At 49.1% G+C, this 27,601-nt stretch overlaps 1 protein-coding gene across 3 annotated transcripts in view; it reads left to right on the top strand.

The window, feature by feature from the left end:
- The window catches only part of TRRAP (transformation/transcription domain associated protein), a 1,075,110-nt gene that overhangs the window by 47,464 nt on the left and 1,000,045 nt on the right, over nucleotides 1-27,601 (top strand). For all 3 annotated transcript variants that reach the window (XM_085629333.1, XM_085629332.1, XM_085629331.1), the window contains exon 8: nucleotides 14,449-14,574. In XM_085629333.1, coding sequence (XP_085485459.1) covers nucleotides 14,449-14,574 — 126 coding nt within the window. The remainder of the gene's footprint in view (nucleotides 1-14,448; nucleotides 14,575-27,601) is intronic.

The following is a 27,601-nucleotide window of genomic DNA, read 5'->3' as shown; positions in this document are numbered from 1 at the left end:
GGCTGCATCGAGGTGACTGGCTCTGCGCCATAGATCTGCAGGACGCCTACTTCCATGTCCCCATTGCCCACAAACATCGGAAGTTCCTGCGTTTCCTGGTCGGCACCAACCACTATACAGTACTTCCGTTCGGCCTGAAGTCTGCTCCCAGGACTTTTTCGAAGTGCATGGCCGTGGTGGCAGCACACCTAAGAAAGAACAAGGTGTTTGTTTATCCGTACCTGGACGATCGGCTGATCAAAGCATCCACGTTCCATGAGGCACAGCTACATTTCAACAGGACGGCTGCTCTGTTGAGCCAATTGGGCCTACACATCAACATTTCCAAATCGGTCCCGACTCCTGTTCAGTGTCTGCAGTACTTGGGACCCTCCATACATACTCTCAAGACAAGCGTGTGTCCTTCGGAGGAGCGACGCTTATCGATCCTTCGACTCTCATGTCCAGTCCATTGCCGACGGTGACCTCTCTGCTGGGGTCGATGGCCTCTTGTATCTTTCGCACTCTACATGCACGCCTCCACTTGAGGCCGTTGCAGGAATGTCTGGAAGATCGCTGGAACCAGAGACAAGGGAGCTGGGAGGACAGGATCCATCTGTCTCAACACGCGCTACAATCCCTGAAGTGGTGGTGTTCACCGGAGAATCTCGTCAAGGGGATTCCATTCCACAAGGAGATACCGACTCGGACCATAGTAACAGATGCGTCTCTCCAGGGCTGGTGAGCGCATTCGGACCACCTTCAGATCCAAGGCACGTGGTCTCAGACAGAATCCACGTATCGCATCAATTTTCTGGAACTCAGAGCTGTTCATCTGGCGCTGAAAGCCTTCCACCCGTCCTTTTGGACCAATTCCCTGCTTGTACAGACGGACAACACAACAACAATGTATTACCTCAACAAGCAGGGAGGCTCAAGATCGCGCACACTATCTCTGGAAGTGCAAGCGATCTGGAAATGGCTATTGGCCAGGGGACTGATGATAACGGCGACCCATCTGCCAGGTGTGCAGAATGCTCAGGCAGACGCTCTCAGCAGGCTCGTTCAAGAGAACCACGAGTGGGTCTTAAACGACGAGGTATTAAGAGACGTCTTCGCAAGGTGGGGCACTCCAGACATTGATCTGTTCGCCACCATGGAAAACAGCAAATGTCGAGACTTCGCCTCCAGGTTTTACCAACCGGTGATGCTGGGGAATGCACTGTGGATCAACTGGTCGAACAGCTTTCTTTACGCTTTTCCACCCATTCCCCTGATCCCGATAGTGTTGATCAAACTGTCCCGGTCGCGGGCGAAGATGATCCTCATTGCTCCGGAATGGCCTCGGCAGTGGTGGTTCTCCGACCATCTACGAGGACTTCCTACGCATACAAATGGAAGAGATTCTGCATTTGGTGCGCCTCTAAAGATGCTGATCCTACTTCCTGCAAGGAGGATGTCATCCTTCCGTACTTACTGCATTTGGCTCAATCTGGCCTTAATTTTCATTCGATTAAGGTTCACCTCGCAGCGTTGACTGCGTATAGTAAATGCCCTTCACAAACTTCCTTTTTCCAAATCCCTGTCATCAGATTTTCTGGACGGTTTGAGGAATGGGTTTCCTCCCATTAGGCGTCCTTCGCCTCTGTGGGTGCTTAATGTGGTGCTGTCTAAATTGATGAAGGAGCCTTTTGAACCTATTCATAAGGCTTCATTACAGCATCTATCCTGGAAGGCGGCTTTCCTTGTAGCTATAACATCGGCTCGCAGGGTGAGTGCGATCCAGGCCCTGTGTTGCCAAGAGCTTTATACTGCATTTCATGCATCTAAGGTTGTCATGAGGACTCACCCGAAGTTTCTCCCCAAGGTGATATCTGATTTTTTAATGTCCCTCAAACGATCACCTTGCCAACGTTTTTTCAACAGCCTTCCTCTCCGGCTGAGGTCACTGGATGTGAGGTGGGTATTGAAATTCTACTTGGATAAAACCAAGGAGATTCGTAGATCGGATCAGTTATTTGTTAATTATGGGTCGGTCAGGACTGGTCATGCCACCTCCAAACAGTCCATTTCTAGGTGGATTGTGTCCTGTATCCAATTATGTTATCAGAAAGCTAATAAGACTTTAGGGGGTAAACCTTAGGCTCACTCTACCAGGAGCAAAGCGGCTACGACGGCTTTGCTACATAATGTTCTCATTGCAGACATCTGTAGGGCTGCCACTTGGTAGTCCGTTCATACCTTTGCTAAGCATTACTGCTTGGACTCTGATGCCAGGGCAGATGCGCAGGTTGGGCAGGCTTCGCTGAGAAATTTATTTGCACAGTAGTGATACTATCCGTTTCTTCCTCCGCTGGGTTTGGATTGTTTGGGATGGGCTTGCCATTCTATTCACAGATTATGACTATACACAGAGATCCCCTACTACAGAAGGAGTAGTATCTTACCTGTAACTCCAGTTCTGTAGTAGGGTTATCTCTGTTATAGTCATAAGCGACCCGCCCTCCTCCCCGGTGGATGAAACGTGGACATCCTGGATGCTACAGGCCTGGCTTTATACACCTTCAAAAAGAACTGAAAGTAGCTTGCCTTTGGCTGTGCATCATGGGATACCGAGTGTCTCTGGAGGGTTCCTTAACGGCACGGTATCCCTTTTCCAGACACATAATGGCAGCCTATGGGGCTTGTCTGTCCAACCCTTCCTCTCTAGCATGACAAAGGAGTTTTGTGAAGGGTAGTTTCTCTTGGTGTGAAACTTAGCTAAATGTGTCATTTTTATTTTTATTTTTTTTTAAACTCTTTTTATTAACATTTTCATTTTCAACCAGTACTGCAATACCATATAGTTCTTTACAATGTACATCACAGTTTTCTCGTTTCAGCCTTCGCCTAGCACTAAGGATCTCTTTCGGTTCCCTCAGGACCCCAGCACCCTTATCCTCAACCATATTAAACATCTCGCGTCTCGCCTCTCTATACACACCCCAGCTAGTCGGAATCGTCTGACAGAGATTCGTCCTGCGGGGGATCACAGATGTTGCCCCGATAGTCATTCCACTTCCCCCATATCTTAGTCCATTTTTTGGGGCATCCTCTGTGTACGTAGACCGATTTTTCAGTTACCATTAGTTCGTCCATACCATTATACCATTTTCGGAGGGTCGGGGCCTGTCTGGCTCCCCACTGTTGCGCAATGTCTCTTTTCGCTAAGGCCATCCCTAGTGCTACCCATGTTTGCACTATCTGCGTGATGTCCGCTGCCTCCCAGACATTCAAGATACACCCCCTTGGTCCAGGAACCAATGCTACCCCTGTTACCTGCGCAATTGTACGCATGATTGCTTTCCAATAGTTCTGGATGTCTACACATTGCCATATTATGTGCCAGAACGTGCCCGGCTCCCCACACTGTCGGACGCAAAGCGGTGTATCGGTTCTGTGCAATTTATGTAGCAGTGTCCTGGTGTAGTCGGTACGGTGCAGTATCTTCAGTTGTATTAATTTTAAATCTGGCTGAGATCGCCACTTCTCGTGGGGATGCCAGCGCGTCCTGCCAATCTGTCTCATCCAACTCACCCACGTCGGTCTCCCATCTAGCTTTTAGGCCTTGTGTTGGGTCTGGTTGATTATTTATGATTTTTTTGTATGTGAGTGATATAGCTTTCTTCGTCATATGGTCAGTAAGGAGCCTGTCCTCGAGGGGGTGAGGATTCTGGAAGTTTCGTGCCTTGTGGTATGAGTGCTGTGAGTGCATGCCTTATTTGTAAGTATCGAAACGCCTCTGTGTCAGCCATCCCATAGCTATGTTGCAACTGCGCGAATGGGACGGGGTTCCCCTTTTTCCACATGTCCCCCACCTTCGAAATACCGATCAGGTCCCATTGTTTGAACCCCTTCGTGTTCCTTAGCCTTCCCAGTTTATTTGTGTCCCAGAGCGCGTCGCCTGCGTGATGACTCCTTCCCATCCCATCTCCCTCTGTACTGCGTGCCAGATCTTAATTGTATGAGCTGTAGGGCCTATAAGATGCTTGTGTTGATTCCTGTTGTAGAGTACTCCCATAAGATTATCTGCACCCAGCAGGTGCCTATCCATACTGTAGGCCGGGTCTCCCTGATCAGCGTGAAGCCATTGGTTGATTACCGCCAGGTGTGAGGCTCAGTAATATATCTTAATGTGTGGGAGCGCTATCCCTTCATCATACCAGCCCTTCACTAGTTTGTGCATCGCTATACGCGTCGCCTTGCCATCCCACAGCAGCTTGCTGAGTTCACTATTTACTTCCCTAAAGTATGCTGGGGCTATCGGAAATGGTGTATTTTGTAGGGCGTAGAGAAACCTCGGGAGTGCCATCATTTTAAAGAGGGCTGCCCTGCCTAAGATGGTGAGCGGCAGTGAACGCCAGCACTGCACATCCCTGCGGAGTCGCTCCAGCGGTTTTTTGAGGTTTTCAGCTATGAAGTGGGATTCCTGCACCGTGATGTGGATGCCCAAATATTTGAACCCATCAGTCACTATCTTAGCAGCACAGTTACGTGGGAGTCGAGGCGGATCGCCTGAGAGTATATAAATATGTGATTTTGTCCAATTTATGGTATACCCTGAAACCCGGCCGAACGCCACACAAATATCCATGAGGCAATTGAGGGATCGGGCCGGTGAGGCCAGATAGAAGAGTATGTCGTCCGCGTACAGCGATATTCTGTCTTCCCACCCCCGCGCCCATTTGAGCCCATGGATTACTTGGTCTTGTCGTATCCACGCCGCCAAGGGTTCCAGAACTAGTGCGAATAGAAGCGGCGATAATGGACATCCCTGCCGAGTCCCTTTAGCCAGGGGAAATGTGCCTGAGATTCTCCCATTGGCCACCACTTGCGCCATAGGTTTCGTGTACAGCAGTTCCACCCATTTTATGAATTTGGGACCGAAACCCAAATGGTAAAGTACCGCGAATAAAAATGGCCATTCCACCATATCGAACGCCATTTGTGCGTCCAGGGAAAGAATTATGGCGTCCTCTTGGATGAGGGATTTGCGTGCCATGACGCTATGTACTCGCCTCAGGTTCAGTGCCGTGTTCCGATGCGGCATAAACCCCGATTGGTCCGGGTGAACTACCGTCCCCAGACAAGGCTGGAGCCGCATTGCTAGCACCTTGGCCAGTATCTTAGCTTCTGCGTTGATCAGGGATATGGGCCGGTAGGACATGCAACTGTTCGTCGGTTTCCCCGGCTTGTGTATTGCTACTATCGTAGCCAAGCGCTGGTCCCTGGGAAGTTCCCCCTTCTCTAAGCTGTCATTATACATGTTCAAGAGGTGGGGTGTTAGGACCGTAGCCAGGTGTCTGAAGAGTTCCACTGGGATACCATTAGACCCCAGAGCTTTACCTGTGTGGAGTGCGAGTATAGCCTGAGTCGTTTCTTCCAGCGTAATGTCCGCCTCCAGCGCCTGCACTGCTGTTTGAGCCAACTTTGGCATTTGGATGTCGTGCAGGAAGGCTCTGTTGTCTTCTATGGTGGCCGTGGCGATCGGCTTATATATGCATTCATAGTGTGCCGCCAGTTCCTCTACAATGGCCTGGGGGTCTGTGATTGGCGCGCCATGTTGTGTGGCAAGCTCTGCTATCCACCTATTAGCTTTGTCTTTTTTATCTAACCAGGCCAGTAGATTCCCTGCTTTGTCCCCCTGCTCGTACACTGTGTGTCCTGTGGTCTGTAGTCTAGATTTTGCCTCCTCCCATACAAATGTCTTGTATTCTTGTGCCAGCTGTAGCCCATGTGCTGTCGCCGCCGTAGCGTCGGCGGCGTATTCCGCCTCTGCCCTTTGCAAGTTCTCCTCTAGCGAGTGGAGTTGTTGGCGCTGGCGCTTCTTGTGGTGCGACACGGAGGATATGGCCTGGCCCCGCAGGACCGCTTTATAGGCTTCCCAGAGCGCCGCTGGCGACTTCACCGTGTGTTCATTTTCATTAAAGTATTGTTTCGTGGCGGTGACCAACGTTTTCTTGATCTCTTTGATTGCTAAATAATATGGGTAGATCGGGAAGAGCCTACGCCTGTCCGGGATGCCTGATGAGCATGTGAGCATTATCGGGGAGTGGTCCGAGATTCCCCTGGGCAAGTGTGTCACCTCCGCTATCCGTTCCAACCCCAGCATCTGGGTAAACACGTGATCTATCCGTGACTCACTGTTGTGCACCCCTGAGTGGAAGGAATATTGCCTGTCATGTGGGAATTTCGCTCTCCAGGTGTCCGTTAGGCCGATCGTATCTATGAAATCGAAAGTTTCGAACTGGAGCTACTGGTCCTCTGGGGGGTCGCCTATCCATGGTGGCATCAACTATAGCGTTGAAATCCCCCCCTATAATCGTTGCGCCTTGCGGGAGTGACAGCAGGAATGCGCCTAGGTCTGGGAGCGCGGAACCATGTAATGCTGGCGGGATATATACTGAAACAAAGTTGTACCTTCTCCCTTCCCATTGGCCCGCCAATGTGGCGAATCTGCCCTGCGCATCGGTCCATGTCTGTTGTATGATCAGTGGACAGCGCTTGTGGATTAATATTCCTACACCCCGGGATCCAGAGGTGAACTCCGAATGAACTCCCATTTTATATCCCCATCTGTCTAAGGCTTGACATGCGGAACCTACCAAGTGTGATTCCTGTAGCAACGCCACCGCCGGCCCCTTCCGTTTAATGTATTGTAATACCAGCCCCCGTTTAATCTTGTCCCCCAACCCGTTGACATTCCAGGACAGGACCGCTAGGTGCTTGCCAGTACTGGTGTGGTTAGTGGCATGCGGATTGTCGCTCGTCCCTAAGGTCTGTTCCGTGTCCGGCCCCATGTGCTATCGTATGTGGTATGTGTGCTATACAATGAACGGTGCGAGAAGAGTCTATGCAGATGTTGACTAGGCTTGTGGTATGCAGATAAAACCTTGTGAACCAGAACCCCTTGTAAACACCCCGTCCCCCCCCCACCCACCTCCCTGCTGCCCTGCCCGGCGGATTCCAAACTACCCACCACTCCAACTGAGCAGAGTGCTTTGTCCCCATAACTGTGTACTTGCGTGCCAGGGGGGAGATGCCAGTTGCACCCAGTCTTAGTCTCCCCCTCAGAGCTTCATTATGTCCACGGCTGTGAAGATGTCTCAGGCTCCGGCCGTGCGAGCCTCCTTCTCAGCTTTCTTCAGTATGGCCCTTTGTTCCAGCTTCAGTGAGAGGCTCCGGGGAGACGGCCCAAGTCCAACCCCCACGGCCACCCCTCGGGAGCGACAGAGGTCGTCGTGCCATTGCCGCTGTCTGTCGAGCCCCACGAGCATATCCTGCTTGGTGCGGTGTCATAGTCCTCCGGTTGCCCCGTTTTGCGATAAGTCCAATTCCTCCGCCCTGTCCGCGGACTGTCCAGGTCTCTGCGCCGCTCCATTGCGTCCCGCGGTGTTCCGCCAGCCCTCTAGCCATTCTGTGGCCTCCGTCGGGGACATGAACAACCAGGTTTTGCCCTCCGCCTCCACCCTGAGCTTCGCGGGGAAGAGCATTGCATATTTCAGTTCTCTCCTCCGTAGTTCTTTCTTTACCTCCTGGAAGTCTCTGCGCTGCTTCGTTACCAGCGCTGTGTAGTCCGGGTATATCTCTACTTTGCTATTCTCCACTCGGAGTGGGGGAGCAACTCGTGCTGTCTGCAAAATTGCGTCTCGGTCGCGGAAGTTAAATATTCTTGCTAGTATAGGCCGTGGTGGGGCTCCCGGCTTGGGCGACCCTCCTGGCACCCTGTGCGCCCGTTCCACTGAGAAAAACCCCGACAAACCTCTAGGTTGGAGTTTATTCTTGACGAGGTCTTCCACAAATAAGTCCAGCGCCGGACCGCGCACGGTCTCCGGCACTCCCACTAAGCGGATGTTATTTCGGCGGGAGCGTCCTTCTTGGTCGTCCAGTTTTGCCTCCAGTTGTTTCTGCGCCTGTTCCAGCGACCTTACTTTGTTTTGTAGCAGCGTTGTCTCCGTGGACAGGGTGGCCGTCGTGTCCTCCACCTCCTTAAGCCTGTCATTGATTTTTGACACGTCTGCTCGTAACAGTGTAATGTCCGTGGAGATCGTACCTATCACCGTTTGCATTTGCGTCAGCGTGCGCATTATATCATGTAGGGTAATCTCCCAAGGCTGAGCGGCTTGCGCTGTGTCCTCACTCTTCCTGGGAGTCTCTGAGGTCTGCGAGCTCTCTCTGCGATAGGCATATTTGTCTAATTTGCCTGTCTGCGGCCCACGCTGGCCTCCCCCCGCCCCCCCCCCCCCATGGTGCTTACTCCGTCTTGCGGTGTAGCGGGCAGGCGTTGGGGAGGTCGGTAGTCGCCGCTGCCAGACTGCGCCGGAAAGGTCAGCGCTCGGCCTTTCGGTTTTCCCTCCCTTCCTCGCCTCCGCTTGTGCAGGGAGCCGTTGTCCAGAATATGTCCGCTCTTCTCAGGCCGCGTTGCCAAAGCGCGACGGGGAGCACCATATGCAGCCCACTGTCGCTGCGGTGTGCCGTGTCCGCTATGCGTCCCTTCCCCAACCCGGTAGGACTGTCCTGGGGGGTGGGGGTGGGTTTCGGCGCTTGATTGGGTCACCAGTGTCGCTCACTTCGCCGGTCGCAGGCCTAGCGGAATCCCAGGTCACTTTTGCAAGGAATTCAGGCTCACCAGCACTTTCTTCGTTCAGGCCCGACCAACCTGCATACCGGGGCACGCCTGGACTCCAGGCCGTAGATCCAGACAGCAGGGCCCCTTATTCGCCGGTGCGGGGGGGGTTCCACGTCTGCCAGCGCGCCCCCGCTCTGTGCTCCGCTGCCTCTTTGTCTTGTCCTACGCGGCGCCCCGGTCCCCGGAGCGGATCCGCCTCCTCAGCCGCGCTCGCTCACTCCAGTCCCCGGTCGCGGTCCCGGGAAGTAGGCCGCACCTTCGGCCTCGCTGATGCGGACCCTGTGGCGGCACCGGCAGCTCCCAGACAGCACCCGGACGGCACCGGAGCCTCCCGACAGCCGGCGCAGCCGGTCCTCGTCGCCGTGGATGCGGATTAGTGGCAGGATTTTAGGGGGAAGAGACTAGTGAGCGCGGAGCTCTCCTAGGCCTCGGCCATTGCTGTCGGCTGCAAGCCACGCCCCCCCTAAATGTGTAAATTTAATTGTTGTTTGGCTATTCTTTTTGTCACTTCAGGATGAACGGCTGGCCAGTGTAGCCTTGTTAATGTCAGGCTGCATTATTTGTCTTTGTTTTTCTCTCAAGTGTCTATGCAGGACTGCAGAAGAGGACACCTTAAGAGACTATTTTGATTTGCTCTGGGGTCCACGAACATGGGCGGGACTATTCAGATTATGACTATAACAGAGATACCCCTACTACAGAACTGGAGTTACAGGTAAGAAACTACTCCTTCTGTGTCGTAGACCGAGGTGAGACCCGGCAAACATGGATCCTACTTTCCCCGTGCAGGGGCGTTTTACTCCAGGGGCCTATACAGACTAGTTGCTGCTACTTGAGAGGAGCCCCCTCAATGCTGTTCCTTCTTTGTCCCAACTGAACGCTCGCCGCTCATCGCCCCGACACGATGGCTAAGGACAGACCCACCTGCTCCGCACCTACACAGACGAGAATGGATCAGCACACGACTGGCTCCTCCACGGGCCCCCTGTATGGCGGTGGGGTCGCCTTCTCCACCACTCATCTTACTGTGATATAGCAAGCCATCCAGACTTCACAGGCAGCTGATGGCCCCTCGTGAACTTACCACCTCTTCCCGATTACGGCTCGTCCAGACCTACTGCATTTACTTCGTGTACATTTCTCCGACTCGCCTTTACCGGGTAGGCTTACGTCCCCCCCTTCTGCATGTCCTCTATGCGGAGTTGACCAAGCAATCTTATATGGTATGGACCTGCGGAGAGGTGCTTCAGTACTGGATCAAGGTTACCTGAGAATTGTCTGAGGCATTGGGATGGGGGTTCTCCTTTCCCCTCTGTTGGTTCTCCTTGGGGTGTTTGAGGGCTCTGGAGGTACAGCCCTCCTAGTGGCGATGCAAGACATCCCCATGCGCTGGGTGTCCCCAAGACCTCCGACCCTATTGAGGTGGAGACTGGGTGTGGATTGGTGTGCACAGCAGGAGAGTGTGGTCTTCGAGTCCCGCAGCTGTCCTTAGAAGCATGGACGGGTGTGGGGGAAACGGTTGGGTCAGCTTGCTTAACCAAACACAGATTTGTCCTTATTGACATTCTTTCATGGTTACTGCACTATACTTTTCAGATGTTTCTACCCTGTATAGACTGTTTTCCTCATCTTGTAATGTCATGTATGTGCCATACGCTCATCTCCACCAGCTCTGCTGGCTTAAAACTTAATAAAGTTTATCAAAATAAATGAAAAAATCATCATTTATGGTGTCTCGCTTTTTTAGAGCAGGCAATGGTGCAAATAAGCCTACTACCTCTTCCTAAGAGAATATTAATCCTGCTGTTTATTAAAATTCAGGTTTCTCAATTTGTTGTCTTTGCATGGAGAAAGATCTCCCTTCCTTTCCTTCCTCAAATGACGATTGGAGGAAGCTGGCTCTGTATGTATTATACCAAAGTAAGGTATAGTGTGCACAGTCCAGTGGATCCCCAGAGGTACAGCAGAGGCTTAATTATATAATCACAAGCAGCTCTCTTTGCAGTAGGGTGGTTGAGCAGTTAGGCTTATTAGGAGGCGTGTTGAGCATTTATTGTATTCACTCAGGCAAGAACTAATGACACACACTCGGACTGAATCCAGACCAATTAGATAAGTATAAAAAACTATACTTGCATTTTATTTCTAGAACCAAGCAGAACTTGGCATAGGTAGGTAATCTATACTTTCAAATGCAAGGCTGTTCACAGAAATGCAATTGTAGATGAATTTGGAATTGTTACAGGGTTGTAGTTGCTTTAAAAACAGTTCAGAATACTTTGAAAATACTCTGGATTACTTTTATGTTACTTTTTAGTTACATCGACTACTTGGGGTGATATGTCTAGATATCACATAATGGGTCCTACAGTGCAAAGGCACGTAAGACAATTTTGGGTTCAAAGCAAAATTACTTTAGTTTCAATACAAAAGTCAGTTCAACACAGAACATTTTGGACAATAATCACAAAATGTGTTTCTATGGAAGAAAATCCATCAAATCGCACCACCAGTGGCACTAGTGCAGCCGGGTGCAGAGTGCAGGGGCCCAATGTTAGCCAATGGGTTTGTTGGTTAGGGGCTGCTTACGAGCAGGCCACTCGGTTGTGGGAGCAAAGCTCCTGTGGTTAGGATCAGAACTGCAGGGGCCAACAATCAGCACAAGAGCTGCACCATCAGTAAGACGGAGGCAGCCGGATGCAGGGTGCCAAGAAGTCGCCGGGGGCCCTGTGGTTTCCAATGGAGATCTCTGATTTGGAAGAAGTGCTGCAGGCTCTGTCAAGGAGGTTTCCTGAGGGCGACCACCGGCAAGAGAGGTAAGTTGAATTGTTGAGGGATGCCTGGACACCATCAGTTGGCCCATCTAAGATCGTGGGGTGTTGGATGGTGGGGTGTCTTTGGGCGTCGGGTTTCCTTACCAGCTCCGGTCGCAGTCGGGGGGGCCCTTCAGGTTGAGGCTGCAGGCGTTGGGTAGAAGGTTGAGGCAGATCGGGGATCACTGGATCAGGATTGCTGGGGAGACCTCTTCGTTGTGTTGGGCCACTTGAACTCGGGCGTTGGGTGCAGAGTGGTGCAGAACCGTGGATTCGGCTGGATCTGGGGTCCGTGTTGGAGTCTTTGGTTGGAGCAAATCCGCTGCTCACAGGAGACAGTCTTTTGATGAAGGCAGGATAGGTTCTGGATTGCAGCTGGACATGCCGGGGTTTCGCTGGGAGCAGGTTGAAGTCCGGACTGGCCGGCAGGGCTGGAGCTCAAGCCGTTGTTGTCCTCTTCCTCTTTCAGCACGTCTCTTCGGTCCTTCTTCTTCAGTCTGAGGAGGGTTGCCTCTAAATACTGAATTCAGGGGCGTAAGAGGGGGGAGGTTGGCAAAGGTGAGCACACCTCTCTTCCTGTCTTGTTTTTCCTGCCGATTCTGCTGGCCAAAGTGGGGGTCAAAACCGGTAGGAGCCAGTTGCTGGGGGCAGCAAAAGGCAGGGTCAGATAACAAAGGCAATAAGCCGTTAAAGCTTCCCCTTCGTGGACCCAGCCCATCCTGGGTGAGAAGGCATGACACCTCTGCCCAGGATGGGCTGTGTTTCTGGACCCAGATAGCAGAGGCCCTCTAACCAGGGGTCCAGAAACCTGTTTGGTGTTGGCAAATGGCGGGTAGCCATTCAGGAACTAAACCAGGGCTGTTTGTTTTTCAGGGGGCATATCTAAGAAGCCCCCCGAGTGCATTTCACATTAAAACCTACCCTGGCATCAGTGTGGGTTCAATGTGCTGAGACGTTTGCTACCCAACTTCCCAGTTTTCAGTAAGGCCATTATGGAGCTGTGGAGTTTGTACTGACGAACTCCCAGACCATATACTCTTTATGGCTTTACTGCACTTACCATGTCTAAGAATGGACTTAGACACTGTAGGGGTACAGTGCTCGTGCACTTCACCCTCATCTGTGGTCTAGTGCACCCTGCTAGAGGGGCAACATACCTAGACCTTAGGCAGTGGGTTGCAGCCATGGCACACATATGTCGACCCTTCACTTTTCTCTGCACCAGAACACGTAGCCTGCAGTGGCAATCTGTGGGTGTTAAGGTGCAAGGTCTCTAAAGGTGGCACAATGGGTGCTGCAGCCCTTACATGCCATCCTTGGTCACAGGTCCCTTGGTATCCAAGGTACCTTTTACAAGGGGCTTATCTGTGGCCAGGGATGTGCCAATTGTGGGTACAAAGATACAGTTTTGGAATGAACAGAGGTGCTGGGGCCTGGTTAGCAGGATCCCATTAATAACATCAGTCAAGTTGGCATCCGGTATCGAGCAAAAAGTTAGAGAGTAACCATGCATAAAGGGGCACTTTCATACAACAACTTAAACAGTTTCCCTCCTTTGGGATCACACCTTGGCATAGTCTGTCCACAGACCAACTCATTTCTGGTCAAGTGACTGTCAAACATCTGGTCTACTTGTGAGTATTAATCTTCAGGTTCTAGTCCCAGTGAAGGAAGCATCCCTCTTCTCTTTCTTGGTCTTGCAAGCGGGATCTTCCACGCTACTCTACTAAGTGCTGTGGCAATCAGCACTGCCCTTTTACCTGGTGGGCAGCAAGAAGCAGACTAAAGGTGTTGTTCTATATTCAGAATATATTGCAATTTTCTCTACCTAATGGATGGGATGCAGTATCATTATAAAGACACACAATGTATGTTCCATCTTCTCTAACTTGTTCTCTCGGGTCTTTAACCATTACCTTTTACCTGCACCTCCCTGGCTGCAACAGATACTGTCTCCCCAGTACAACCATGAGCACCACTGTAATTAAGCTAGCATGTCGTTGAGAAATCGGTGCATGTTGCCTGTGATTTGAGGATGGCGTAGTTCTGTACCCCTAATATGATTTTAGAATGCTATCATCCCTCTGCTAATAGTTGGCCTATCCCTGTACTTTGGCTGTTTTTGTGACGATTCATTGGTGTACCTACATGGTGCACTAGAGCTATAAATCTCCCAAGCACATATAAAAGACCCCTGCTAGCCTTAGTTTACAGTGCAACAATGGCGAAGTTTAACTTGTCTGTGCTGTTACTGTGAAATAGCTCTGTTTGGCTCTGGGCTGATGAAATAACATTCTTCCAATGGTGTGATGCGATGCTTGAGAAACACAGTATCTTTGCTGGAGTTGCTGGGCTAAGAATGTACATTTGTCAGGTTAAGATATGCAGTAAATTATTTTGGTAGTTTACTGGGCACAAACTAGGCCCATGGTCTTATGAGCGCTGAACAGATGTACTTGAAGTGATAATGGCTAAAACCATACTGAGTGCAAACACACTTTGTCCAGAAATTAGTGGGAATACACAATCATATTAGCATTTTTAGACCGAAAAATCAACAGGTAAATATGCAGTCATTAGAGGTGTGAAGCATATATGTGACAGTAGAATATTTAAATGTGAGATCTGTCCGCATCCTAAAGGTTGGCATAAAGCAAATGGAAAAGGAATTTGAGGTATAGCACATAGAAGATTGTAGTCAGAATTTCAGGATTTATAGAATAATGTGCATACGTTCCTAAAATGATAATGTAAACAATAGGGCGGTGAGTGGCATTGTGAGGAAACCCTTTTTTTCCTGTTATAATCTTAGATAGTAGGATGGCAGTAATGTTGCATAAGCTTACATTAAGTTTGAACATCGAGTAGGGGGAGTGGTAAGAACAAAGTTGGAATCCAGAATCGTGCAGTAACACGGATGTCAATGAAATGGGTATTTTAATGAAATAATTATAGTTTTTGAAAAAGTGTCATGTTTTTTTTCTGTAGACCCGATACTTTGAGACCCCCCAGGGTATCCCAGACAACACAGTCCCTTCTCCAGAAATGGTTGGTATGATTACAACAATCATTGTAAAGGTCAATCCTGAAAGAGAGGACAGCGAAACAAGAACGGTAAGCATTTCTAAAATAGTAGTCTGAAAGTACAAATAATAGTGCAAAACTAATAAGTGGGTATGAAGTATCAAAATGGAGTATGAAAAGTATAAATAGACTAATGTTGCAAAATAGAAACTAGTGCATGCAACCAAGTCGAAACAAATGCTGCAGAATTTGTCCTGATGCTTTTTCGACAAGACTAGTAAGACCAAAACGATTAGCACTGCTCCGGACTCCTTTGCCGAGGAAATTTGAATTCTCATCAGCTCCATAGACCTCAGAAGTTGATCAAGCTTTAGCTGACTACCACAGCGCATTGCACTCTTGACAGTTTCTCCTCCCAAAACCTGCGCGAAAACTAGGCATAGAACCATGGGATCTGGTACCCCATTGAATTACATAAAGAAAAATCCTCCGGTAAAAAAACTTGATAGATGCTGACGCACCACAAATCTTATTGATCAGGAAACTTCTAGAATTGCTCTCATAAGGTGCCATAGAAATATTAAAACCGCTCGAAAAAATCATATCACAAATCAAATTGGCAAAGGCTGGCAACTCTTCTAAAGTGCTGGATGATTTTATCAATCCCAGCGCATGCTCTTAAAGAATTCAGGCTACGCAAGAGTTGTGCGAATCATTAACTGATTTGTTTTGTTGATAAAATTAATCTCATTTATCAGATCTTTCTCGGCGCGTCCGACCAGATTTTTACTCCGCTTAATCTCAGATCTCATCCCCTTAACTGCGCTTGCAGCCTGGGAAAGTTTTCTGTTCACTCCAGAACTAATTAAAAGATCTTTGGGTTTATGACTACCCAGAATTTCAGCACTACTTTCTAACCGGTTAACCCTGGCTGTATGCTCCTTGATCAATTTATCAATAAACACGGGAAAGATTCCTTCGGTTTGTAAAGCTGCGCAGGTTATGCCTATACAAAAGAAGGCTAACCTCGCACCCACAAACCGTGCAAACTATCGGCCCATCTCCTTTTACTATCTCATTTTATCATCTGTTCATCTTCCTTTAATAGGCAAATTTCAGAAAGGTCACATTAACAAACAACTTTCGGATTACTTGGAGACCCACATGATCTTGGACCCATCACAATCTGGGTTTTTGATCCTTTCACAGCATGGAGACGCCTTAGTGGCAGTCACTGATCAGATAGGTTTAGCTCTTGATACGGATACGCCAGTTATGCTTATGTTGTTGGACTTATCCGCAGCGGTTGACACTGTGTCCCATCCCAGGCTACTACAAAGGCTGTATAAAATTGGAATCTATGGGACAGCCCAACAATGTTTCCCTGATTTTCTTTTTTTTGTTGTTTTTTTTTGTTTTTTTTAATCCACAGATCCCAAACCATCACTCTGGGTTCTTTCAAATCCCGTGCTAGGAAGATTGACAAGGGTGTGCCCCAGGGCTCATGTCTAAGCCCCACGCTTTTTATCATCTATGTCTAACACTCCTCTCTGATAAGCCTAAGGCTGCTCCACCACACTACCCTAGATAAAGCACCTGGGGTTTGCTATAACAAGCCCCTGTCCACTCATAAGGGATTCTTGGACACTTTACACAGCATATCTCTTTTTAGTATACTATATAAAGAGGCAGCTTCTTAAATGTGTCAAAGGGAAAAAGGAGATTATACATTGAGGAATTGCACACGTCAGTCCAGCCACGCACAGTAAGTCTTTGTCTTCATTGTTTGGGGATGAGGTAGGCTCCTGGCTCCTTCAGAGCTCCAATGGCGTGTCCTCTTGCTTCCTCGGATACAAAGTCTTCCTCATCTTTGTTGTAGCAGCAGTTTTGGGTAACCGGCAGTGACCCGGACCTCTGGCCTCAGTGCTTAGAGCAGCCCCTCCTGGCATAAAGAACAGATTCAGCGAACCACTCTGTCCGGTCACACTGACTTAAGGCTCCCTCTTCTGCGGCCGCCCCGCCCGGTATGCCAGGTCGTAGCAACTTCCTTCACACGACGACGGCCAGATCGATATAACACAGTTTCATTGCACACGGCAGCCCCTCCTGGCATACAGTGTCGCCAACTTCCACAGCGCTGCACACTGCCAGATTGATGTGGCACTGGCCTTGGTGCACGGTGGCCTCTACTGGCCAAACTGCACAACGCGGCACACTGGCAACCACCCAATTGGTGCGACATAGCTCCTCACACCTTGCTCGGGAGCTCCACACGTCTGGGCTCCTCTCTGCATCTCGCTCTCTCCAACAGGATCCTCTCCCTCACGTGCACACCGGTCTCGGCGAGCAGGCAGGTACTGTTGCTCCAGACTCCAAGGCAGTTAATCTTGGTTTCCCCTGGGCGATGTCCCCTCACACAGCAGGGAGACAAGGCTAGGCCCCTAGTCCTGGTCACAGACAAAGATCTTGTAGAGCTTCCCCTCATGCAGCCTGGCTGGCCGCTCGCAGATACCAAGTTATGGGGTCGCAGACTCCCCTACTTATAGTTGTTTTCCAGGCGCAAAATGTGATTTTGGGTTTGGACCGTTGAAGTTTTATGTTGGTGTTCTGCGTCCTTAAAATGGACCTCTCTCCCATTTCTTCTTCCACCTGAAGGAAGTCTGTTACAGCAGACAGGACCTCAAAGCTGATTAACCCACAACAAGATTCATGGGAGTGCCCAGAGTTCCCATCCGGATGTCAGCCACAGTGATATGTGCATCAGAGGTTAATCCTGGCCCCCCTGCCTTGCCCTTTAGGATTCTCTTATCAGCCCCTGCTTTCTCCTCCTGAGATGTGTCCAGGTGCTTTCCTTGTGATCTGTCACTAAATCAAACAACCCTTTAAAATGCACAGTGCTTGTCCCACCCAGCTTACAGGAATGCAGCAATATACAGTTATGTCTGTGGGAGATTCCCCTTTCCAATGTTTCCACCAGGCAGGCTGGGGCTTCCCAAAATGGGATCCCAAAGTCCTCCTTGTAATGTACCAGTGTAGGCACTTCTGCACTCGTATACATTTATAGCACACTCCACTGTCTAGTATTGTGCCCATGTAGAGTGCTACCACCAGCATTTCCACATGCAGCTCACACACTGTCTTCGCACAGTGATAAATACTACAGTCTCTCTGTACTGCGCCAGCGTGTGTCACTTTTTACACATGCGACAAGCGAGATTGAAAGACAGTGAGCACGATTGCACGTCAGAAACTGCATTTGGGGCATTTTAAAGAAAGCACGTTTGCACTTTAAAAACTTTATTGGGGGCATTTAATCTCGGGGAGACAATATGATTTTTAATGATGATTTTAAACCAAGGTCGTTTTCCCTGGCGTTTTAAGTGAGACTTGGTGCTCGGTTCTTTTAAGGCACTCCGCAAGCCAAATCCTTGGTCCACCACGGAAGGTTCAGTTTGTGTGGAGGGAGACGGCTGAGGAGGCGGGGCTAAGAGAATCAGGCGGAAGGAGAGGCAGCCATAAAGTCGCATGCAAACGTGGACACGCTCAGTGGGCGCGCCGAAGGCAAGCCGGTCTGCACCCGTCCGTGCCCAGCCCTGACCAGGGGCCAGAACTCCTGGCCCAGAATTGGAAGATAATCTAAGGTACTCGGCCTCGCAATTGTATAGACTGCAGCACCCTACCACAGATAGATGCCTACGTTCTATCAGCTTCACATATGGCCCTACACGTTGCGCCCACTGTCATTTTGACCCGGCAAACGTTACACCAACACAGGCCACAACACAACGGCAAAATGCTCCTCCTGAACTGTAGGTCTCTCCCGAAACACGCGGGAGAAATCAACACCCTATTGATGGAGGAACATAGAGATCCTGTTTCTCACAGAAACGTGGCTTCATAAGGACTCTGACCCAGTGTGAGAAAGTGGCTCTGTATATACTGTTCCTTAATAGGTACAGGGTGTACAGAGTCCACAGACCCCAAGGGTTTAACAGAGGTTAAAGTTAGATATAACCTTACTCTCCAAAGTGGTAGCCTGGTCGAGCAGTAAGGCAGTATCAGAGGACAGTGTAAAGCATTTGTTGTACACACTCAGGGCCTCATGTAGGTAGCTAAATACCGGTCGGGAACGGCCGAAATTCGGTAAATATCCCGTTACCGACCGGTATATAGGCATTTGCGATGTAGGTAATTTACCGAATCGGTAATGGATCGGTAAAATACCGATTCGGTAAAATACAGATTCGGTAAATTACCGAATCCTGAAATCATATGTAGGGAGCACTCAAAAGAGTGAATATTAGTATTAAGAATTCGGTATTTACCACCAAATACAGGTTGGTGATAAATAACGAATACCTTGCAACCAGCTATAGTTTGCTGATTTAAAAGTGCCATGTGGCAGACATACATGCCCTCAGGGCATGTATGTGTGCCACATGTGCACACATGCATGAATCAGGGGTGAAACAGGGTGTCAATGTGACACCCTGCCACCCATGATAATGCCTCCCCTATTACCGATTCGGTATTTAATGAATCGGTAATAGTAACTGGCTGCCCATTCATTCCTATGGGCCTCCAGGCCCATAGGAATGAATGGGAAGGGATGCGTAAACTCCTGAGGCTTGAGCCGGGAGACAGTCGCTTAGCGCTATTTAAGTATTGTGTGAGCTTGAGGGGATTCTAAGTGCTGTTTTATTCGTGTAGTGTTTTTTTAACCTGCTTTTACTTGGTGTATTCTGTAACTTTACTGTGCTCTTAACATCCTTTTTTTTAACCACAAAGCAGTTTTAAATTCTTTCGTGGCATTTTTAATTGGCACTCACCTCTGGGCAGTCTTAGCTCCTCGCTCCCCGGCACCTTCCACCCGCCCGGCCGCCATTTTGGGAGTAGCGCAGGGAGCAGTCTAGTGTCTGCTTCCCTCACGCTACAAAAAAGGGGCATGGTGCGGACGCGCGCAGCGGGCGCGCCGGCGGCGCGCCAAAGGCAAGCCCGTCTGCGCCCGTCCGCGGCAGACCGGGGCACGGGGCCAGGAATTCTGCTCCTCGTTCTTCAACTATTCAGAGGTACAGCTCCCAGGTCCTTCTTTCACTTAGAGGTAAGGTCTCCCCTCTATGTATCCCATTCTGCAACCCCACAGATGAAGGTATGACCTGCTCCCACTGTGGCTTCCAACTCCCTGGGGCCCCTGCGGGCAAAACTTCGCTAGTCCGTATGTACTTACTGAACTGCAGATCCCTCCCCAAGCATAGTACTGAGATCTCACTGCTCTTAGAGGAATTGGAACCAGACGTTTTGTTCCTAACGGAAACCTGGCTCCGTTCGGAATCCGATCCTGATATCATTAATGCCCTTCCTAAGGGCTATTTGATTTTACGGGCAGACCGTCCTACTAGGAGAGGAGGTGGTTTGGCCATTATTTATAAGGAGGGATATAACTGTCGGAGCCTATCTAATTCCATACCTGACTGTGAAAGCCTATCCTTTGCTCTGGATTTTTCAGCTACCTATACCTTTTCTGGGACACTTATCTATCGCGCACCGGGATCTCTGGGGCAATTTCTCCATGGCCTCTCCCCCTCATTAGTTGACTCAGTGTGTAGCTCGGCCAATTACTCTGTGTTGGGAGATTTTAACATTCATTTCGACAATCCCGATTACTACAATGTCTCGGAGCTGTCTGAAAACCTTGCTGCACTGCAACTGCTACAGTTAGTCACTAAACCCACTCATTGTAAGGGCCATTTGTTAGATCCTATTTTCAGTAATAGCTCTGACCTCCTGGTGGAAAACCCTTTACCTCTCCCCTGGACAGATCACTTCCTGATTCCGTTCAAGCTATTTATTGTACATAGCCCCCCTCTTCCGCCTACTGCTATTCGGGCAGAGCGGAATTGGTCTAAACTCCCGCGAATGGACTGGATCTCGGCCCTTGAGACAGCGATACCACCACCTACATCAGATCCTACCGTAGCCAATCTAAATTTTAATAATTGGATTATGAACTCTCTAGATGCAATTCTTCCTCTACAAAGCAGTAAAGCAAAACGGGCTACAAAAACTGCTCCTTGGTACTCTCAAGATTTGCGAGAAAGCAAACGATACTGTAAAAAACTAGAGAGGAAATGGCGGCTAGACTTTTCACCCTCCAAGAAAAGAGACTACAGAGCCGCTATAAAAACTTACAAGCAAAAAATCATAATGGCACAAGCTGCTTTTTACGAAGCAAAAATCAATGCAGCCGCATCTAAGCCTAAAGAGATTTACAATATCGCTAAATCTCTTTTCAAACTCCCAGAAAAAACTCCAAACTCCAATTCTTCGGACGCTCAACGTCGCTGTAATGATTTGGCAGAATTCTTTCACAGCAAGATCCAAGTGATTTACTCCACCTTCCCAAATACCCAAATTCTTTTAACTTCTTCGAATGCTGTTGAGTCACGGGCTACTCTGGAAAAGCTCCCCCTATTGGATTTGGTCAGCTTACAGGCCTTGATGTCCCAGGTTAAGTCTGGCTCGCCCAGCGACCCCGCGCCTCCACGATCCCTGATCTCGGTTAGCCCGCTCATCATGCCGATTATCAGGGACCTGCTTAATGCCTCCCTGACCACCGGCATAGTCCCACTGCCCTGGAAACAGGCTATGGTAAAGGCTCTGTTGAAGAAACCCAACTTAGACAGTAACAACCCGTCTAATTACCGCCCAATCTCTCTGTTACCCTGGCTGAGCAAAATACTCGAGAAACATGTCAACAAGGTATTGACGCAGTTTCTCGAAACCAACAACTTGTTGGATCCTTCCCAAACCGGATTCAGGCCCCAGCACGGGACTGAGACCGCCTTGGTTGCAGTGACTGAGGAGGCCAGGAAGATTATTGATCAAGGAGGGACTGTGGCCATTCTCCTCCTTGATCTGAGTGCTGCGTTTGATACTGTTAATCACAGCACTCTTCTCCAGAGACTTTCTAACCTGGGAGTCTCCACCCAGGTTCTCGTCTGGTTTAAGTCCTTTCTATCTAACCGCTCGTTTCAAGTTTTTGAGAATGAGGTCATCTCCCCTCGTAAACCTTTAGGGTGTGGAGTACCGCAGGGCTCCTCTTTAAGCCCAACCCTTTTTAATATCTATTTGACCCCGCTGGCTGCTATCGTCCGCCCTTTCGGGATAAAAATTGTAACCTATGCAGACGACACACAGCTAGTGGTCGCTCTTGATCAAACCCCTGCACAGACTCCTAGTAATCTGAGAGATTGCCTAGAAGCAGTTGCTTCTTGGATGAACTCCTCTTGTCTTAAATTAAATGGAGATAAGACAGAGATGATGATCCTGGGCAAATCCGATAACGCCATTAATAACTTTTGCTGGCCATCTTGCCTTGGCCCCATTCCTACTCCCAAGGATTCAATTAAGAGCTTAGGATTCTGGCTAGATAAGACCCTTACCTTCTCTCACCAGGCGGCCATGGTTTCAGCCACTTGTATCGGTATGCTCAGGCTCATCAAAAAAATTCTCTCTAGACTCCCCTTCGAAGCCAGACAGACCATGACTCAAGGACTGATACTTTCTCGCCTGGATTATGGCAATGCCCTCTATCTAGGGGCACCCCAGTCCACTATCAATAAACTACAGGTCATTCAAAACGGTGCAGCACGAATGCTCCTGCAAGCCCCCCGTTTTGTCTCTATTAAACCTGGCCTAAGGAAACTGCACTGGCTCCCAATTAGGGACAGAATCGCTTTTAAAAGCCTATGTATCGCCCATCGCGCCTTATGGAAGGTTGGTGCTACCATTAACCATTCTCTAATCTCCCCTTACCTTCCTAACAGACATCTTAGGTCGGCTTCCCTGTTTCTGACCTCAGTGCCAAAAATCAAGAGATCCAGAGCTGGCGGACGATCGTTTTCCTATAACTCCTCAAGACTCTGGAACTCCCTCCCTCTCCATCTGCGTTCAGAGCCTAACCATCTCTTATTCCGCAAGGGGTTAAAAACGCTACTGTTTACTACCACTGACTAGTTCCCCCCTTTTACTTATGTTATGCTTAAGTTCGCTAGCGCTGGGACGCCTCAGGGTAGCCATCGCGCTTTATAAAAACTCTATTCATTCATTCATTCATTATTACCGATTCGGTAAATACCGATTCATAAATACCGGTATTTACCGAATCGGTAATAATTACCGATTATTTACCTACATAATATTTACCGATTCATAAATACCGAATCGGTAAAATTCGGTATTTATGAATCGGTAAATTGTATGTTACCTACATGAGGCCCTCAGTCAGCAAATAGTTCCACACACTCAATAACTGAACTCTAGGCCAATGGTTTGTATATAAAAAATATATGCTTGTTTTATTTTAGAACCAACACTTGGAATTAAAATATACTTTCTCGATAGGAGATGTTTCATAAAAATACTTTTGTATATGCAATAGACTTTTTAGTAAACAGTTACAAGTAGTTGCAGTAGGCAACTGTATTTCTAAACACAATACATTGAGCTCAATGATAAATTCAAGTTATATGCAACAGATTACTTTTTAGATTACTTTTGTAATTCCAGGCCTGGATCCTAGATCCAGTCCTGGGTCAGTTCTCAGAATCTGCTGTTGAAAGTCGACTTTGGTACTGTAATGATTTTTAACTAATATTTAGCTATTTCAAAAGTTAGCACTTAGAAAATATTTCAGCGCAAACAATCAATGATTCCCTATGGAAGGAAATGAAGGTTACAGGTACAGTAGGTTATCGTTACTTTTGTAATCCAGTACTGGGTGCCTAGACTCAGTACTGGGACCTTTATCCAAAACAGGTAAGTAATTACGTTTTCAGATGTTATACGATTTTTGACGAATAGTTAGAAATTGCAGAAATCAACACTTAGAAGAAATTTCACAGAAAAACAGTCAATGGTTTCCTATGGAAGAAAAAGGAGTTTAAGGTAACTATAGTTGTGGGTACTTTTCAGAGTCAGTGCTGGGCACCAAGATCCAGCACTGGGAGCTCACCTAAGAGCAGGTGAGTAAATTCGTTTTTGTCACTCGGCTGATTTTTGGTGATTATTTGAAGATTTGAAAAGTCCACACTTAGAAGAAATTTCAGGAAAAAGCCAGCCAATGTTACCCTATGAGGAAAATAGAGTTTGCGGTTTAAGGGTAAGTACTCGACTGGCGATGTTGAGGTTCTGGGCACAGACTCAGGGGTCTCCCAGGGTCAGGTAGGTATAGTTGTTTCACCCTCAGCGGCTCTAGGGCGGCCGGGTGCAGAGAGAGTTAGGCCCAATGTTATCCTATGAGGGATAGGGGGGCCTGGGTTGGTGGCTGCTGTCGGGCAAGCCACGCGGCTGTGGGAGCTGGGCTCCTGGTCACTTACTCGGGGCAAGTGGGAAAGTAGGTTAGAGTAGAGTTTTCACTGCCAGGGCCACTCGGGCGGCTGGGTGCAGGGTGCTTTTGAGCCGTCGGGCGCTCAATTGATTTCTATGGGAAATCTCCGGTTTGGAAAAAGACTGCAGGCTCGGGGACGAGGACTTTTCAGGTGCCACCACCACTTCGAGGGGTAAGATGGGTAGTTGGAGGATAGGTAGGTACCCCGGGATTGGGCACAGAGGACCGTGGGGCGCCGGGTGCAGGGGTGCCTTTTGATGTCGGAAATCTTACCCTCTGTTGATCGCGGTTGGGGTGGCACTCTGTTCTGAGGCTGCAGGCTTCTTCAGGATAGTCGAGGGGGGTCCTTGGGTGCCGGACTCGGGGTCACAGTCGCCGTGGGGTCGTCCTCGTGGGTTTAGTTATCTCCGGCACCGGCCAGGCTTGGCGGGTGCAGAGTGGGCTGGGATCGCGGTTCCGGGCTGCTGCCAGGGGTGAAAGGTAGGTTCTGAGTAGAGCCTCTACTCATGGGTGTCCCAGGGGATCAGAGTTCAAAGGTAGCTAGGTCCTCCGGGGTTTCTGAGGTTGCTGGCCACAAGAGATGCCGGGTTTGGAGCAGGAGCAAGTCCGAGGTAGACAGGCCGGTAGGGCTGGGGCCAAAGCTGTTGGTGTCTCCCTCTCAATTCGCAGCTGCAGGGCAGGTCTTCTTTTCTTCTCGCTGCTCTTGTAGTTTCGGAATCTGGAATCTGGGGAAGGAAGGTGCAGGGTGCCCCTAAATACTAGATTTAGGGGCGTTACAGGTAGGTGATGGCCAGGGACCAATGGGTCCTTGTCCTGGGGTGGGTACACCCCCTATCCTGCCTCTCTCCTGTGGGAGGGGGGCAGTAGCCTAATCCTGATAGGGTAGGGCCTCCCATCTTCAAGATGGCGAGAGCCCGGAGATGTGCTTCACCTCGCCTCCCCCACCTGAGGGGTGGGGTGGGCAGGCTGGCACATCCCCTGTCCTTGTATGGGGTTTCCGGCCAAGCTTCCCGCCAGAGTGGGGGGTTGCAGTGGCCTGGGGAAACACCTAGAGGCGGCAGGCCTTTGAAGCTTCCCTTTGCTCATCCTGGGGGAGGAGATCTATCACCTCACCCAGGATGTGCATTGTTGCAGGCCCGGGAGAGCAGGGGCTCTCCCACCTAGGGGTCCAGCAACGTGTCTGCTGTGTGGCAGCATGGGCAGCCTCAGAGCAGACGTGGATTGTAGGTTAGTTGTAAGGGGGCACCTCTAAGATGCCCTCTGGGGTGCTTGGTACATTAAATCCCACACTGGCATCAGTGTGGGTTTAATGTGCTGAGAAGTTTGATACCAAACTTCCCAGTCTTTAGTGTTGCCATTATGGTGCTGTGGGGCTCGTGTTTGACGAGCTCTCAGCACCATGTACTCTTAAATGGCAGCACTGCACTTACAGTGCCCGGGAATGGACCTGGGTACTGTAGGGGCACAGGGCTCCTGCTCCTGTGCCCACACCATGGGCATAAGGCACCCAGCCAGAGGGGTGACTGACATATCTCTTGGCAGTGTAGGTGTTGGGCATGGCACACAGATGTGGGCCATGTCGACTCTTCATTTTGTCCTGCACCCAGACACTCAGCCTGCAAAGGCAGTGTGTGTGTGTAAGGGTACAGGGCCCCTAAGGGTGGCACAATGAGTGCTGCAGCCCTTAGGGGTCTTCCCTGGTCACAAGGCCCTGGGTACCTAGGGTACCATTTACCAGGGGCTGACATGTGGCCAGGGTTTGCCAATTTGGAGTTTGTGTGTTTTAAGGAAGGAACATAGGCCCTGGGCACCTGATTGGCAGGAACCCAGGGTACACTCAGTCAAAGTACATTCAGCAATTTAGCAAAAAGTGGGGGCATACCATGCAAGAAAGAGGGCACTTTCTCACACCCAGTTGTAGTAAAAGCGCTGGCACCTGGCTATCATTTTAAGATCAGACAGAGGGAAAGAAAAGGGAGGAGGAATCGCCATAATTTTGAAAAATCATTTGAGGGGACGCATTGAGACGGGGACTATTTTAGACTGTGAAGTATGTCATTTTCTATTTATTTTACAGCACCTTGCTCCCTTTCAAGTATCCCGGTCTACCGCCCCCTTGTGGTGACTGTATAAAATCACTAATAGATGCCACGGCCAGATTAGCATGTAAAACACCTAACTTTTATTCTGTTAGGTGATCTGAACTTGCATGTAGAGAACACCGTCAAGGGGGATGCAGCAGACTTAGTACATAGTCTCCAGGCCATTCAGCTAATGCAAATTGTGTCTAGCCACACACATGAAAAGGGTGTTATTTTGGACCCAGTTTTCTCAAATGACAAACAGCTCCACATAGAAAGCCCAATCCCGATGCCATGGTCTGACCATTTCCTAATTCCGATGATCTGGAATACCTCATATCAGAGAGCGGGGACACAAAGAGACCAGTTGTGGGTTCACCCCTGGGCAAAACTATCGTCAGAGGTTTGGTCCGAGACGCTGGAGAGATCCAGACCAGTGGAAGAAACCAATACAACTATAGCTTCGGAAAACTACCACCATTGGATCAAATCCGCATTGGATGTCACGATCCCAAATAAATGGATCACGGAAAATCAAAGGAAAAACATACACCATGGTACTCACCTAAATTAAGAGAATTAAAACAAAACGGCAAGGAACTAGAGAGAGCATGCAGAAAAGATTACAATGCAGAAAACAACAGACTTGTAGAGAGTCCATAAAAATGTATCAATCAGAGATAAAGAAAGCCCAAGCCTTGTACTATGAAGAAAAAATAATCGCAGCTGAAAATGGACCCAGGGAAATATTCCAAATGACAAAAAACTGAACAAATACTGTGCACCGGACCCCCCCACGGATTCCGCACAAGTACGATGCGATGATCTTGCAGATTTTTTTTTAAATAAATTATTTTTTGATATTTATAATACATTCCCTCAAAGTAGAAGTATGGACAAGAGGGATCAGAATATAGACCTCGTGAGCAGTAGCGCTCCCATCCTGGAAGTCTTTCCATGTTTGAACATGACCATACTATCACAACTCTTCGCCCAGGTCAAATTAGGTTCCCCGCTTGATCCGGCGCACCTCCAAAAACGCCGTAAGGTAGGAGGAACTGTTCTCCCGGTCTTGTTGGAGGTTTTAAACTCCTCGCTAGCAAGTGGACAGGTACCGCTGACATGGAAACACACCATGATAAAGGCCCTCCTGAAAAAAACCTACCCTTGACCCAGAGATGTGGAGCAATTATCGACCGGTCTCTCTACTTCCTGAGACCAGTAAAATATTGGAAAAATATGTAAATAAACTCCTCTCAGAGCACCTGGAGAACCCCTCTTCTGCATTCCGCCCAAACCATGGGACAGAGACAGCTTTGTTAGCAGTCGTGGAGGAATACAGAAAAATTCTTGATCAAGGAGAAACGGTGGCGGTCATCTTATTGGACCTGAGCTCCGCATTTGACTCTGTCAATTATAACATTCTGATTGACAGGCTCAGATTGGTCGGAGTCTCTGGCAAGGCCCTGTCATGGATCAAATCTTTCTGTAGTAGGGGATCTCTGTGTATAGTCATAATCTAGTGAATAGTCCCGCCCATGTGCGTGGACCCCGGAGCAATAAAAAATAATCTCTAAAAGGTGACAAATCATGCAGACCTGCATACACCTTTAAGAGAGAATTTAATTTAAAGACAGATAATGCAGCC

This window comes from Triturus cristatus, chromosome 10 (assembly GCF_964204655.1).
Source record: "Triturus cristatus chromosome 10, aTriCri1.1, whole genome shotgun sequence".
NCBI classification, from domain to species: Eukaryota; Metazoa; Chordata; class Amphibia; order Caudata; family Salamandridae; genus Triturus; species Triturus cristatus.
This window is presented reverse-complemented; position numbering and strand designations above follow the sequence as displayed.